Raw genomic sequence first — 14,716 nt, forward strand, 5'->3', positions numbered from 1 at the left:
AACTTCAGCTCACACAGAGCCAAATGCCTAGTCGAAAATATCACTAGGATCCATTCTCAAAACAATCTCCTGCTAGTAAGGACGTGGTACGTGTCCTCTAACCGGCAGTTTTGCCGCCAAATGGCACTGCAGGTAAACGGATATGACCCGGGGCCCTTTGAACCGAGTGGTTTTGCCGCCAAATGGCACCACGAAATACCGATTATGGCCAGAGCCGTTATGTTCCTTATTGGCATCAAATCCTTGAGATATGAATCAATAGGATATGATTGATAGGGCACAAAGCCCTCTATTAGCTAAGGTGAATTTAAATTTGTCCGCTTAGGCAAATACCCACCCCAGGTCTACAAGGTACCCTTGGGCGAAGCAACCCATGGCTGCCGACAAGGATCTTTCTGTCAGGTTGGGTCGACTACCTCCTTTGACTAAGTAGACCAGGGACCACGATGGCCCGGGACGACGGAACCATGGGATCTCGATCGGGCCCATCATCCATTCCCCCACCATCAGCTTTAAGTGCAAGATGGTGAAATTTCTATTTTAAATATAGAATTTCCCAAATTCCCAAACTTCCAACATTTTCAAATACCAATGTTCATGCTGCTACTATATGCCAGATAACACGTATTTATACGTATCTGATCGGCGACTAGCCTTAATCGAAAGTTCTCTCTCGTGATCGGGAGAGGTAATTAACTATAGGGGCTTGCGCCTATAGGAAACCAGAACTCAGATCATAAAGTCCTCACCAAATGAGGGCGAAATCTCTGGGTAGTGTCTTATCTACAAACCCATCTGCCTTCCAAAATTTACCTCGGAACTTAATCAGTTAAAACTCCCTTGCCGAATAAAAAGAAAAGCGGGCGGAGGCCGGGGCCGAATTTTCGGAGCCCACAACTTTCAGCCTTTTTTCACTGATTTCAAGGAAAAGCTGTCCATGGCCTAAACTTATACGCCTAATCTTCTTTTATTTGAAATGTAATGATAAAAATTTCTGTGATTTCGAGTATAAATATAGTTGGCCCCATCCTGTGCCACTCTTTTGTTGAAAATGGTTATCAGGGCTTAATTGTTCTCATGAAATGAGAACAATTTATTCTTTTATTCTTGTTTTGCCTGCACAACATTGTCATTAATGCAGATCAGCAATCCACCGGATCAAAAGTATGGTTTATTTATACCCTCCTGGTAGCAAGGTCGATGCATATTTCAAGCAAGGCTGAAATTCCATCACATGCCGTTGCTTTTACTTTTTAATAGAATTTGGAATGGTCCAATAAGAAAGACTATGCAAAACTGCAGCATTTTTTGAATTGTTTCTGTTGGATAGCTGTTTGGTTTTTTTTCTTAAACTTGTTTGTTGTCCATCTTAAAAAACAATAATCTTCCTATTTTAGGAATATTTGTTTTTTTGAATTTATGTTTTTAAAATTCTTCAGAATTTTTTTTTCCTTTTTTATGTTGTGTAGGATATTTTTTATGCATGTTTGCCTGCGCTTGTTTTTATCAATGAGATGTTTTATTAAACTGAATTTTGAATAACTTTTCCTTGTTATGTGCAACTGCTTATTTTCAGGTATTTTTTATTCCTGATTCCTTTTTATTCTAATATTTATATCACATAAAATGTGGACAGGGAGAATTTTCTACTTTTAGAGCTTATATTCATAGGTACGCAACCCCTCATGTAGCTTCCAAAAGCAACTCCCCCCTTTGGTATGCAGTGAGGCGAGCATCTGCTCATATCATTGTACTTTCAAGTTATTCTCCATTCGGTAATGTACTCACTTGTTTCTGTATAATCATTGTTGTAATTCTGTTTTTTTCTTAATAAGATTATGTGGAACCATGCACTTCCATAATTACGCCTATTATAGTGTGTTGAATTAGTGCTTGCAGTAGATTTCTTAAAGTGAGTCCGATTAAGTAGAAAAAAAATCTTGGTGTCGGTTCATGATCTTGTTGTTATGCTAACATATGTGTATTTATGCAAAATATTAACGGCATGCAAAGGTGATTTGAGAACACGGGACAGTCAAACTTTGAGTCTTCTGGCTGATCTGTGTTATTCTATTATTCTGTTACTATAACATGTTTCTGTGTATTGGAGTAATGTTGTGGATCTTCATGGCAATGCCATATTCATCCCTATGTAGAGGGTCCCTAATGGGAGCAAAGTGACTGGGAAGTGTTGGTGATCATTTGTGCTTTATGGTGCATTTGCGAACTAGGGTATTGCTCTAATTGAGAGCTTATTAGGAGAATTTCTTTATTATTCCATATCCCTATTTCATTGTGACCTTTAAATTTCACTTGTGAATGTACCGGAAGCCAAAAAGGCACTTTTATTGTCTTAATTAATATCACTAGAAATTATAGGTATGCAGCAGCCAAGAGAAAACTAAAAGAGTGAAATTAAATAATCCTTTTTTACTGCCAATTGAAGTTAGAATCAGCAAGTTTTATTATAATATTTAAATAAAAATTTAAGCAGATTGCAAATTCGAAAAATACTGATATTGAAATTAGCTCTAAGAGAAAATACAGGTAATTGAGTTGCTGCCTATCAAGCAACTGCAACTTATTATTAGAGCTATTAAACATGTGTTAATGAGTAAGTTACTTACATCCAAATAATGCAAAAAACTGGTTCAAGTTAAGCCTATCTAGTTCATGCTAAATCAATATAGTTTAAGCTAAGTTAATTTGGTTTATTCAGCCTCAACCCAAAAATTGACTCGTCAGTCCACTAGAAAACTTTCTTTAAGCAGACGGGCATAATCTAAGAACTCATCCCAGTTGAGCCAGGATGAATTAACCAATCAGCTTTAGCAACTTCTAACTATGAAGTCATATATGGCGGCCACTCAAGGAACGACTTCTCAAGGCATGCTAATGACTTCTCAAGTGCTTAGCGGGGTGAATTCATCAAGTCCTTTTGATCAGGCTACATAGCTGATAAATCACTGAAAATTCGTCTTGATCGGCATGAATCTCGAGGTATATTTGAATTGAAAACTTTCAAAATTAAGTTCAGGACTATCCAAACTTCGATTACAGCAAAGTTATAATTGGAGTGAATGTCTCGACAAGACAAACTCAACGACGCAAAAAATTATACAATTTGAGCCCGAGTAAGTCCAAATCAGGGCTTGAAACATAATTGGAAATCTTAGGACATTAATTGGATAACTAAATGAGCTTCAAATTTAGCATGCTTATAGTCGAATCGAGTGGCTTGAAGAGACAAATCCAACAAGCCAAATATCACTTAATTCCAACATCATGAGGCACTGAAATGTTGAATGAACTATTTATGATCAAGAGAATCAATATAGCCCATCTGTTGGACTTTTCAAACTTAAGCTATATTTATGGGACATGCCACTCTCAAAAATCTATAAATAGGTCCCCACTCTCCACACGGAGAGAAAAAATATTGGAAATGCAATTTGAACTCTCTTTTGAGATTCAAGAGAGCTCTGATTGTCACAACCCAGCCAGACCAGGATAGGTGCTATCGTTCTGATTTGTGACAAGAAAATTCCAAGATCTAGTTTTGGAATTATTTTAGATTTTCTTTTTTGCTAAAATTCATTGAAATAAACTACAGACTATAGAGTTACTAAAATATCAAAATACTGAAAAGATACTCATCCATAAAGTTTTTTTTTTCATTTCATCAAAATAAATATCTATACTACAATACATGGCTACAGGCAAGAACTACAGAGCTGAAAATGCATATGACCTCAGATATGATCTTGAACTGCTAGTCCGCAACCTCTTTCCATTTCCAAGATCCTAAAAACTAGAAGTAAAATCATAGTGAGCTACAACAGCTCAGCAAGCCACACGAACCAATCTAAATTTTTAAATATTTAAAAACAGTTAAATATAGTTTAAATAAATCACTAAACTAAGCAATGTAATAAATGCATAACAATTATTATTTGATTTAAATAACAATACAGAACAAATAAATAAATTGAAATTCATATCACAAAGTAGTTCATATCACATTTCTCAGACTTAGACAAAATCTCAAAGGATTCTGGTCCCTTATGACTCTCCTTTTTATTTGTGCTTATAACATCAGAATATATCACATATCCCTGTCTCAGACAGAATCTCAAAGGATTCTGGCCCCTTATAACTCTCAGAAATTCCCTGACACAGATATAATCTCAAAGTGTAGCTCCCAACGTATATAATATACTCACATATGCACATATATAATCACATTATAACCATTAAAGAGTAATTACGTATGTATCAAGATTTTACAGTATTGTATAACGATATACAAAAGAAAATCCAACAAGCAAAAAATGTACATTTTCAAAAAATTATCAAATTACTGGGGATTGTGTAAAACAAATTTTTAAGATTTTTATTGTACTACACTATTTTTTAACATCTATATAATTTTCTATTCAATAAAAATCATGCAAATTTCAAAATTGCAGGTGTAAAATTTTCAGAAACTATTCAAAATATGCATAATCGTAATCTCTACAACATACAAAAAGTTAATCGGTGAAAATTTTATTTGTGCAAAGTTATCTCATTTTTCGCTAACGGATACAAAATTTTAATCGAAATATTCATTAAACCTTGTATATTTTTGAAAATTGAGATGGACATAATGTGCCTTATCTCGAGATGAACAAGTTTCCCAACTGAGCCGACGGAAGAAAATGACCTATAATTGCCCAAAATCGAACTTTGGTTTTCTCTCTCCTATCTTTTCCTCTCTTATTTCCTAAAATGCTCTTTGTTAGCCGTGAGCTGCTTAGGACATTTATAAAACCTTATAATGCTCTAAGATATTTTCTATTTTTTATTACTAAATAATATATAATAATTAATTTCAGTAGAAAATTCATAGAAATTATTTTAAGGATTCCAAAAATTACAAAAAATATTCATAAATTAACTTATTTTATTTAGAATATTTTAGTGAAATCGGTTTGCAAAACGGACACTTGACGGTCCCAAAACCCACACTTGTACTGATTGGTGCCGATTTCGTAAGAAATTTTGACAGTGCCAAAAAATTATGAAAATTTTAGGGAAGCTAAAACATAACACTATAAATGTTCCGGCGAAGACGATTTGTGATTTGAACTTATTATGACTCCAGAAATAAATATTGATTGTTCTAGGTTAAAAATTTTTAATAGAAAATTTAGGGGTTTCACACTGACACTGAGGATTTCAGAGCATCTCCTGAGCACCATTGTCAGGCCGATGCCCCACCATCTCCATCAAGCCTTTGTCGGCCAATCACTACAGTTCTTGACCTTCATCATTAGGCTTCGGTTCTCCATCCACCATCACCGACTACAGTCCTTCAACTTCTGTCATCCACTGACTATAGCCTTTGGATGCCCTTCGCCCAGCTACGGTCCTCTGACCATCGTTTCCTGACTACGATCCTTTTGACCACCGTCATCTGTCGGCTACAATCCTCAGAACTCCATAGTCCGTCGACTATGGTCCTTGAACAAACGTCACTCGACTATGATCCTCCAACCATCATTTCCTGACAATATTTTGTCTGACCCCCATTACCTGTTGACTACAGTCCTTCCAACTCTCATCACCCGAGTATGGTCCTTCCAACCTCTATCACCCATCGACCACGCTCCTCAAACCAATATTGTCTAATTACGATTCTTCTGACCTTCATTACACGACTCCCCCCCGATATTGACCACCATTATGCGACTACAGTCATTCTGACCTTCATTGACCATGGTCCTCTAACCCAGTCGTCAGACCACAATCCTTCAGACCTCCGTCACTTACTGATTATGATCCTTTGATTTTTGTCGCCGGTCTACTACAATCCTCGTGCCATCGTAGTCTGATTATAGTCCTCTAGCCATCGTCGCCCGACTATGGCCCTCCGATCATTGTTGTCTTAATAATGGTCCTTTCGACCTTCGTTGCCCATTGACTACGATCCTCAGACCATCGTTGCTCGACTATGGTCCTTCAGACCTTCATCGCTTGCTTATTACAGCCCTTTAACCTAGGTCGTCCGTAAACTATAGTCATCCGACTTATAAAATTTTAATTATTATCACCAGGCTACTCTGATGCCTACTGGCTTCATTACTTATCATCATTAATAATTCCAACCCACGCCATCACTTACAATTCGATGCATGCCGTCAACATTAACTCTATGTGTCTTCGAAAGTATGCTGCTCGTGGGATTTAGAATATAAAGATACGATCACATTATCCCATAGGACAAAATGTTCGTAGGCTTTTACGCTCTACGCAAACAGGATGATGGGAGTGCAGCTGGAATCATGTATATAATTATCCATGAAGAATAACGATTTTCACATACACATCTTGATGAGTAATAATATGAATAGCTCGATAATCATGAGATTTCACTCATTCGATACATTAGCTTAAATGAGATTTATTTGATGTGGGTGTTGGTTTCCCACGGGCATAAGCCCCAGTGATTAATTACATCATAGGCCTCAACTTAGAAAAAACTCTCAAATAATGATGTTATATTTAGGGGTGTCAAAACGAGTCAACGGGTCGGGTTTGGATCCAATCCGAATTGACTTTGGTCCAAACGGGTTGACCATAACATGACCCGATTTTGCAAACAGGTCAGGAATTCAAATCGGACCCATCCTGCCGAGTTGTCGGGTTGACCCAACGCGACTTGCCAACCTCGAGTCAACCCGAATTTCAGTAGCCACATTTGCCGATCTGCGTTCAGGGGCTATTTGAGGCAACATAAACAATGTCGGAGGAGGCAAAGAACCTTGGACCCGTTCAAAACTCTGATCCGACAGGAAAAACATCGGAGGAGGGGGTAAACTGGTGAAGAAGCTTGGACCCATTCAGAACTCTGATCAGATAGAAACAATGTTGGAGGAAGATGAGATGGTGAAGAGTCTACGACCTGTTCAGATCGGACTAGGACAATGTCAAAGGAAGAGGCGAAGAAGCTTGGACCCGTTCAGAAGTTTGATCTGACAGGAACAACGTCGGAGGACGGGTGGAGATGGCAAATAAGTTTGGTACCGTTTAGAAGTTCGATCTGACAGGAACAACGTCGGAGGACGGGTGGTGATGGCAAATAAGTTTGGTACCGTTTAGAACTTCGATCTGACAAGAACAACGTCGGATGACGGGAGGAGGCGAAGAAGCTTGGACCCGTTTAGAACAACATCGGAGGAGGGAACAAAGCATGGACCCGTACATTGCTCCTGGATTGATTTTGGGTCAACCAGATTGGTTTCGGGTTTCTGGGTCAACCCGACCGACCCTAATTTATAAACGAGTCGGAAAATGAAACCCGAACCCTTCATTAGGCAAACGGGTTTACCGGAACCCGAAATTTTTCGGGTTGGGTTTGGGTCGAGTCGGGTCAAATATTGACGCCCTTATCTATATTATTCTCTTCTTAGTACGGTGCACATAGAGGGTTTCTAGGTTCTATAATTCTATTCAGAAGAGGATAAGCTCTTATATTTATCTTTAGTGATGATTAGGTCTTTTACAAATGTATGAAGATTTAATTAAAAATTTGAGTTTAAAAGATTAAGGATGGATTATTATTTTTAGGAGAAAATATAGATTTATAATTTATTAGGAATAATAGAAGACACTGAGAGGTGTACAATGTTGGCTTATGATTGCCTGGAGTGAGCTATCAGCTAATTTCCTAAGCATAATCAACACCTTATGAATGTAAAAAAGGATGGCTCTATCCTGCATAGTCAATGATTTTACTTCAGAGATTTAAATCAGAGCTATAAAAAATATGTAAATGAATCTATCTAACATCATGTTTGCATGAAGCGAATACATAGAAAAAAAATATCTTATTCATTCATTTAGCAACATAAATACAACTCGGAGTTTGCAAGAGAGTTTGGTGGCAAGCTCCACCACAATAATCATGGTTTTCTATTTCTATGAAATATAGGTTTACATGTACTTGCTTATCATCTTCTGGCTCCGGATATTCTATAGGATTTCAAAAGAGAATACCCTCTTGAGAGGGGATTATCTTTTGGAGCCCTATATGTATTTATATAAGCAAGTATTTTTAAACCTTTACAACTCTTTGAAATTGAAATATATAAATATACACTGAGCACTTTACAATTTACATACAATCCTAGATACATTCTACCTCGAATCTTTATATAAACATCCTAGATACATTCAACTTTGACATTTTTACTTGAGTAATAATGATATGATATCCTGGATTCTACCCTGGGCGTGCGAAGTATGGCGAGAGCGACGTCATTCGTGGTCGGACGTTCTTACATGTACACGGTCTTTTTTTTTTGGTTCGGTATTGAAGTCAACTATATGTAATAAAAAAGAATAAGTCCCAAAGCCAATGATGAATTGAGGTAAAATGTATGATTTGACCCTTCAACAGACACAATAGTGCAACGTGCAGACCTTCGAAATATAAGTGACAAGACCGTGCAAGTGACCAATGTCAAAAAGAAGGTCAACAAATTCTTACTCCCAACTTCGTTTATGTTGGATTTTGTCAAATGACTCTTCTAATTTCAACCACATACTATGTTCTTTGTATTGTATTAATGTCTTCTCTCAAGGAAGGGTGTCCTTTATAATCAATGACAAATACTAGTATAATAATTTCAATTTGACTAAGTCCTGTGGTTTTTCTCTTTCATGGGTTTTTCACGTAAAAAAAATTGGATTCTTATTGATTCGTACATTCCTTTCTTATTTGTGTATGCTGAACATTCGTGCAAAACTAATACGTTAAGCTCTATATCTCTCTACTGGCACGAATGTTCGGGCACATAACAGTTTGGTGTCGTTTGTAGAACGATTCTTAATTGGAGGACAACCTTTGTTATTTCTCAAAAGGTCTTTCATGTCACGCTTTAATCATGGTTGTAGCAAGGCAAACCCTTTACCATGAATCATTTTATCAATTCTGAGAGAAGTATTTCAAGTTTGATGGCAACCGCACAAGAATTGACATCGTCTTATGCAACTTCTCTCAACAATCAAATTGCACCAATTTCGTGGGAAACAGATAAGGACTGAAGGACAACCTTGGTTGCAACCTCAAGAGGATATTGATTCGAAATCTCAAGCATAAAAAATTCTTCTAATGTGCATCCAAGATAATCGTGCTTTCATAAATCTTCTACCAAACATGATAAACTGGATGCAACATGGAGGTTGGGTGACGTAGCGGGCAAAAGGAAGACTGGATTTGCATTTTTTTTTAATGTGGGGCATGGGTGCTACACAGGATCACAAGCTAAAGCATTCAAGAAGCCATGTACATTGATGGTTTGCAAGCGGAGAGGACTGTGAGGCCGACGCATATGTGGAAATTGTGGGATTAGGGCTTGTGTAATTTGTGGTGCACATGTGACATGTGATATTTAAGGAACACTCAATTAGGTATAAATAATTTCTTTCATTTGATCACCAGTCAGTAATAATTCAATTACACATTATGGATTCCTATTTGTAGAAATAGGGATACAAGGATGATGCCAAACATTAAATGCAATGCTAATCTTATATAATCCTAACAAACATTTAAGCTTAAAAATTATTATTATCCAGGATAACATAACAACTTAACAAAGTAATTCTAATTTGAAAATTATGATAAATTCGGCCATAATTAAACATGGGCCAAAAAAGGCTTGAAAGTGGCCCAATTCCAATTTGTTATGATATATTTTCACTTATTATGACTGCTCTCTGATCACTTAGAATTTTGTGGACTGATTTGATATGTATAAAGATGCAGCACCATTTTTACGGTTATACACGTCTATGATAAATCCTTTTAGTTCTGGTAAAAAACCTGCCATTTGTTAGAACTTTAGTAACAAAACTTTACTTCTTTTTGTTGATTGAACTTTTCCTTGTCCATGTAAGTACTGAAATCAAGATATGTAAATTTTAACCAGTAAAATACACTCCTCAATGGTTATGGTTACGGGAGGAACTTAAGCAAGTGGACAGAGAGAAAACTCCATGGCTGATTGTTCTTATGCATGCCCCAATATACAACAGCAATGGTGTACATTACATGGAGGGTGAAAGCATGCGAGCTGCTTTTGAGAGAGGGCTTGTTCACTACAAAGTTGATATGGTCTTCGCAGGCCACGTTCATGCTTATGAAAGATCGGTAGGCTTTGGTCCAATGCATTATTATTTTCCGCCTTAGTGCTGTTTAATTTATCTAATATATTCACAAGTAGACCATCAAATCTAAATATCTAAATGTGATCTTATGTTTTTAAATATTCATGACCGTTGAGCATATTTATGATGCTAGCACCATCTTTGATGGGTTACCAAAACATTTGAAGACAGGAAAAAATGGAAAATGATGGAACTTCTTGTAAGTTAATCAAAATTATCGATTGGTACAATATCAATGAAAGAAATTTGAAGAATCTTTGTTTGCATAAATATTTATATTTTAAATAGCGTTTGCACTTCAACAAAATACTGATGGACCTTGATGTATGTGGGATGATACACAACCTCAGGGTTGAGGTATAAATTACAGCTAGTCTAGGCCGGGATTGATTTATCTGAGGTTTTGTGAAGGACAAAATGTGAATTTTTGTCCATAAATTTGCATTGTTAACAAATTCTTAAAATAATATTTATATTATAAGAATTTTCAGCTAGAACTTACATGGCACATGAGATGATAATAATGAGCTACTATAAGGGTTTTGGAACAAAAATATTTATGTATAACTTTATTTTTCTTATAATATTTTTTATCATCTTTGCTCTCAAGGAATCATGAGCTGCTGGACATGTCTTTGGACAAGAATACACTGCAAATGGAAACAAGTACATTCCACTATTTCTCCTAAGACTTGGCGTAAATAAGTAGTTAATCAAAGAAAATTTGGCTTGAAACATTGAAGCCTTATTTGCTTCTCATTTTAAGAAATGTAGTTGGAAAGTAGTAGAAATAACTTTTGTGTATTAGATTTGAATGAGAATTTAACTCTTAACTCGACACAATGGAGAAAAATGATTTATGTTGTCAACTTCATGTAGTGGGATAAAGGTTTGATAATGTTGTTGTTGTATTTTCTTCTCATGAAATGACATGAGATTAAACAAATATTTGATTTCTGTTGAATGCATGCATGCACACACACGAACACTAGTGAAAAATTGGAGGGTGACTTACAATAAATTTTCAAAATTACAAAACAATAGAAAAAAACACAGAAAATCCTCAATTCGTATAGAAGTATTGAACCACCACTAAATTGATATCCGGTTATTAAATTGGACAAAAATAACCAAGAATCTGTATTATCCAATTCAAAGTCAAACCCAACAAAATTTGATTTTAGTTAAAATTACTACACAATGAATTCATTTTTAAAAAATCTTGCTACCAAATGAATCCTTAAAGAGCAAGTAGGAGCATCCATTATTTATGGACGATGGTCCCAAACATATAGCGTCAAATTTACCAAATGTTGAGCTATAAAATGCCGACTTAATAAGCAGTGAACTACATAGTTCGTTAAGATACTAAAAAATCTGTCAATGATGTGGTTATAATATAAACTTTCATTTTAGTACGTTTCATCGTAGTGATAAAAGTAATAATATGTGGGCTCGTATCAGCTTATCTAGCAAATATCTCAAGCTGATCATAGGATGGCTATCTGAAAATGGTGAAAGAAAGTTTTTCTTGTCATTTTGTTTGACAAATCAAATAACACACTATGATCCAGGGATTAGCTTTATTTGTTTAGCATGACTACTTATCAATCCATATCATGTTGGCTTTAATTTACTATCTCATTATAAGCTGTTTCTTTGCAGTATCGAGTTTCTAATATCAACTACAACATTACATCTGGAAACCGCTATCCTGTGCCGGACAAGTCAGCTCCTGTGTACATAACTGTTGGCGATGGAGGAAACCAAGAAGGGCTTGCTTCGAGGTGTCTCAAATACAATAGCTTAGGCTTCATTTGGGACGGCTTTTTTACTGCTTCTTAAAGCAGCTTTCGAGAATAAAAATTAAAATTTTTGTACTATAAAGCTCTTTTAAGAAGCGATAAGAGAGTAGCCCCAAGCAAAGACTTAGTATGATTATAAATTCCCATTTATTATTTTCTTACAAGAGTATTGATTTCTTAGATTTTCCAATTTGATAGGTTTCTTGAGCCACAGCCAGAATATTCAGCTTTTAGGGAGGCCAGCTATGGTCATTCAGTTTTGGAGTTGAAGAACAGGACTCATGCATTCTACAACTGGATTCGAAATGATGATGGCAAATCTGTGCCTACAGATCATGTTGTCTTTCACAACCAGTACTGGTAAGCATACCATTGTTAGTATATGCATATCAACACTGCAATTCTACCCTTATTAAAATCCACATTCGATGTCAGCTCCTCTTCTGGCTAATTTATTTTTGATATCTTATTAATTTTCTACGTTGAACTTCGGCATACATGTGCTGCGTTGGTTTCCTCACGGGTGCCTTAAACTTAATGCATTCAATTTTTTTGTTCCAGCAATACAACTGTAATCAGCTTCTCCCACTTGTATCTTGGTTTTGGTAATTAATAGCATCTTTAAGAATTTTCAGGTTCCTGTTAGGAATGATTTCAAAAACTTGATTGATGATTTAACTGCTTCCAGTGTTAGTTTGGATGGCTGGACTGGGTCAACCTCAATAAATAAGAAGTTTAGTCAATGCGGGATTAAGGATGTTAGGATTGTTGTCCCTTTCAATCCCCATCACCATCAACCCTGATCTGTTTCTCTCCCCCATCATATATTTTAGTGAGATAGATTTCTCTCTCTTTGAATTGTCAACCAAAACCCCAAACAAACAAAAAAAAAACCCCAAACATCTCGATCTCCATAAACAGTGTACCCACTACACTTTTGCTTATATATATATTTCAATGTCATGGCACCAAATGTAAGATCAAGACTTCATTATCTTTAAAATCATTAGAAACTAGTGGTATGCACAAATTTAGGAGCTTTATCATTTGATGATTAATCTCATGTATCAAAATCTTCTTAATACTCACGTAGAAAATTGCTATTTCAAGATTTTTAAATGGCTTTGAATTAAATACATTGATGGTTGATGATATATTGTACTTATTAGACAATTTTAATTAGTGAACTATATGGGTAAAATTAGATTTTAAAGAGGGCTTCAATAGTAGGAAGGAGCCAATAATTATTCTTAGTGGAGGCACAAATCAACAAATTTTAGAAATTTCTTGAACCTTTTTCATATGAACTTAGAATTAACATTGACAAACGACAATATATTATAAACAGTGTGTCTATAATGATCTCTATACCAAATAGCAACCCGCTTACAAATTTTGACATTTAAGGATATATAACAGGAACTTAAAAAATGATGAAAACTATTCAGTAAATCATAAACTGGGATTTAAAAATAATAAATTTTCAATGTTCCCGGCATAAGCTTCTATATGTCGTTTGATTATCTTTGTTTTTTTAATAACCTTGATGAATATTTATCATGAAAATTTGATAAAACAGCCCGAAAGTAATTATGATATTGTAGATCATAATGAACAATATTATCTTAATCATATAAAGCAGTGGAATACATAACCAAAATTAGTAGAACAGCCATGGTCCTTCACTAGCTATTGTGTAAGAGCTTAATGAAGACTCCATAGTACGTAATTTTAAGATGAATTTCAGCATCTACGAGCACAGAAACTAGAAAAGTTATCGGCACTCGGTTGAACTAGCTGTTGCCTTCAAATTTTTAAACCATTGCTTTCAGAGAAAAAAAATTTTGCTGGCCTCATGTTAGACCGGTTCAGCCGGTCCACACGGGACTGGCCCAGGCGAATAGAAACCGAGGTTCTGCCTTTCGCACGGAGACCGAGCGGACCGCTAACCTCCACCGGGCTGATTTAGGAAGGATTTTTGAGAAAGTTTAGGAGGGAAATTGAATGTAGGGACTGTTTAGAAATTTCCTTTTGAATTGTATGCATTAAATTGTTTGTTTTACTAGGGTTAGGGCATCTTGAATTTGGTTGAAAAATTAGATATCTTAGATTTAGGTTTTCTTTTGGGCTCTAGCAGTGTCTAGAGAGTTGGGAGAGATTGATCCTCCTCTCAAATTGAGGATCAACTATATCTTACTAGTTTCCGTTTCTATTTCATCAAATAATACAAATTCTTGTGAAAGATTTTTGCTGTTTTTTTAAAGATCGATAGGAATTACTTAAGATCTTCAAGTGATAGTTCCTATCACCTCACTAGCTATTGTGGCTTATTCAGTTTGATCTATAAACTGTTAATCTGTTTAATGATCATAAACACAAATGCAGGGCAAGCAACACAAGAAGGAGATTGAAGAAAAAACAACCAAACCGTCAGATCAACTTCATTGCAACATATTAAGCCAAAGTTATTGTGTAGTTGCAAACTGGTGCAAAGATTACTAAATAAGGAAGATCAGGTTTTTGTACTATTTTTAAAAATATTTCTACCCTGATGTTCATTTATCTTAGAAATAAAACATCCATTTATTTCACCAGTCGTATACGTAGTTCTAGCATCTAGCAAGTGTTGAGATAATAATGTTTATATTTTTCTAATGAGACAGGTTTTTATATCATTACAGAAAATTAAATTTCTA

General features: G+C 35.6%; 1 protein-coding gene across 2 annotated transcripts in view; it reads left to right on the forward strand.

The window, feature by feature from the left end:
* Positions 1-14,716, forward strand: part of LOC110106841 (phosphoenolpyruvate phosphatase) — a 31,001-nt gene extending 16,285 nt beyond the window's left edge. For both annotated transcript variants that reach the window (XM_020836892.2, XM_020836891.2), the window contains exons 6-10: positions 1,637-1,775; positions 9,978-10,198; positions 11,881-12,002; positions 12,219-12,380; positions 14,406-14,716. In XM_020836892.2, the coding sequence (XP_020692551.1) occupies positions 1,637-1,775; positions 9,978-10,198; positions 11,881-12,002; positions 12,219-12,380; positions 14,406-14,478 (717 nt within the window). In that variant the 3' untranslated portion in view covers positions 14,479-14,716. The remainder of the gene's footprint in view (positions 1-1,636; positions 1,776-9,977; positions 10,199-11,880; positions 12,003-12,218; positions 12,381-14,405) is intronic.

Source organism: Dendrobium catenatum, unplaced genomic scaffold, assembly GCF_001605985.2.
Source record: "Dendrobium catenatum unplaced genomic scaffold, ASM160598v2 fragScaff_scaffold_879, whole genome shotgun sequence".
Lineage (NCBI taxonomy): Eukaryota > Viridiplantae > Streptophyta > Magnoliopsida > Asparagales > Orchidaceae > Dendrobium > Dendrobium catenatum.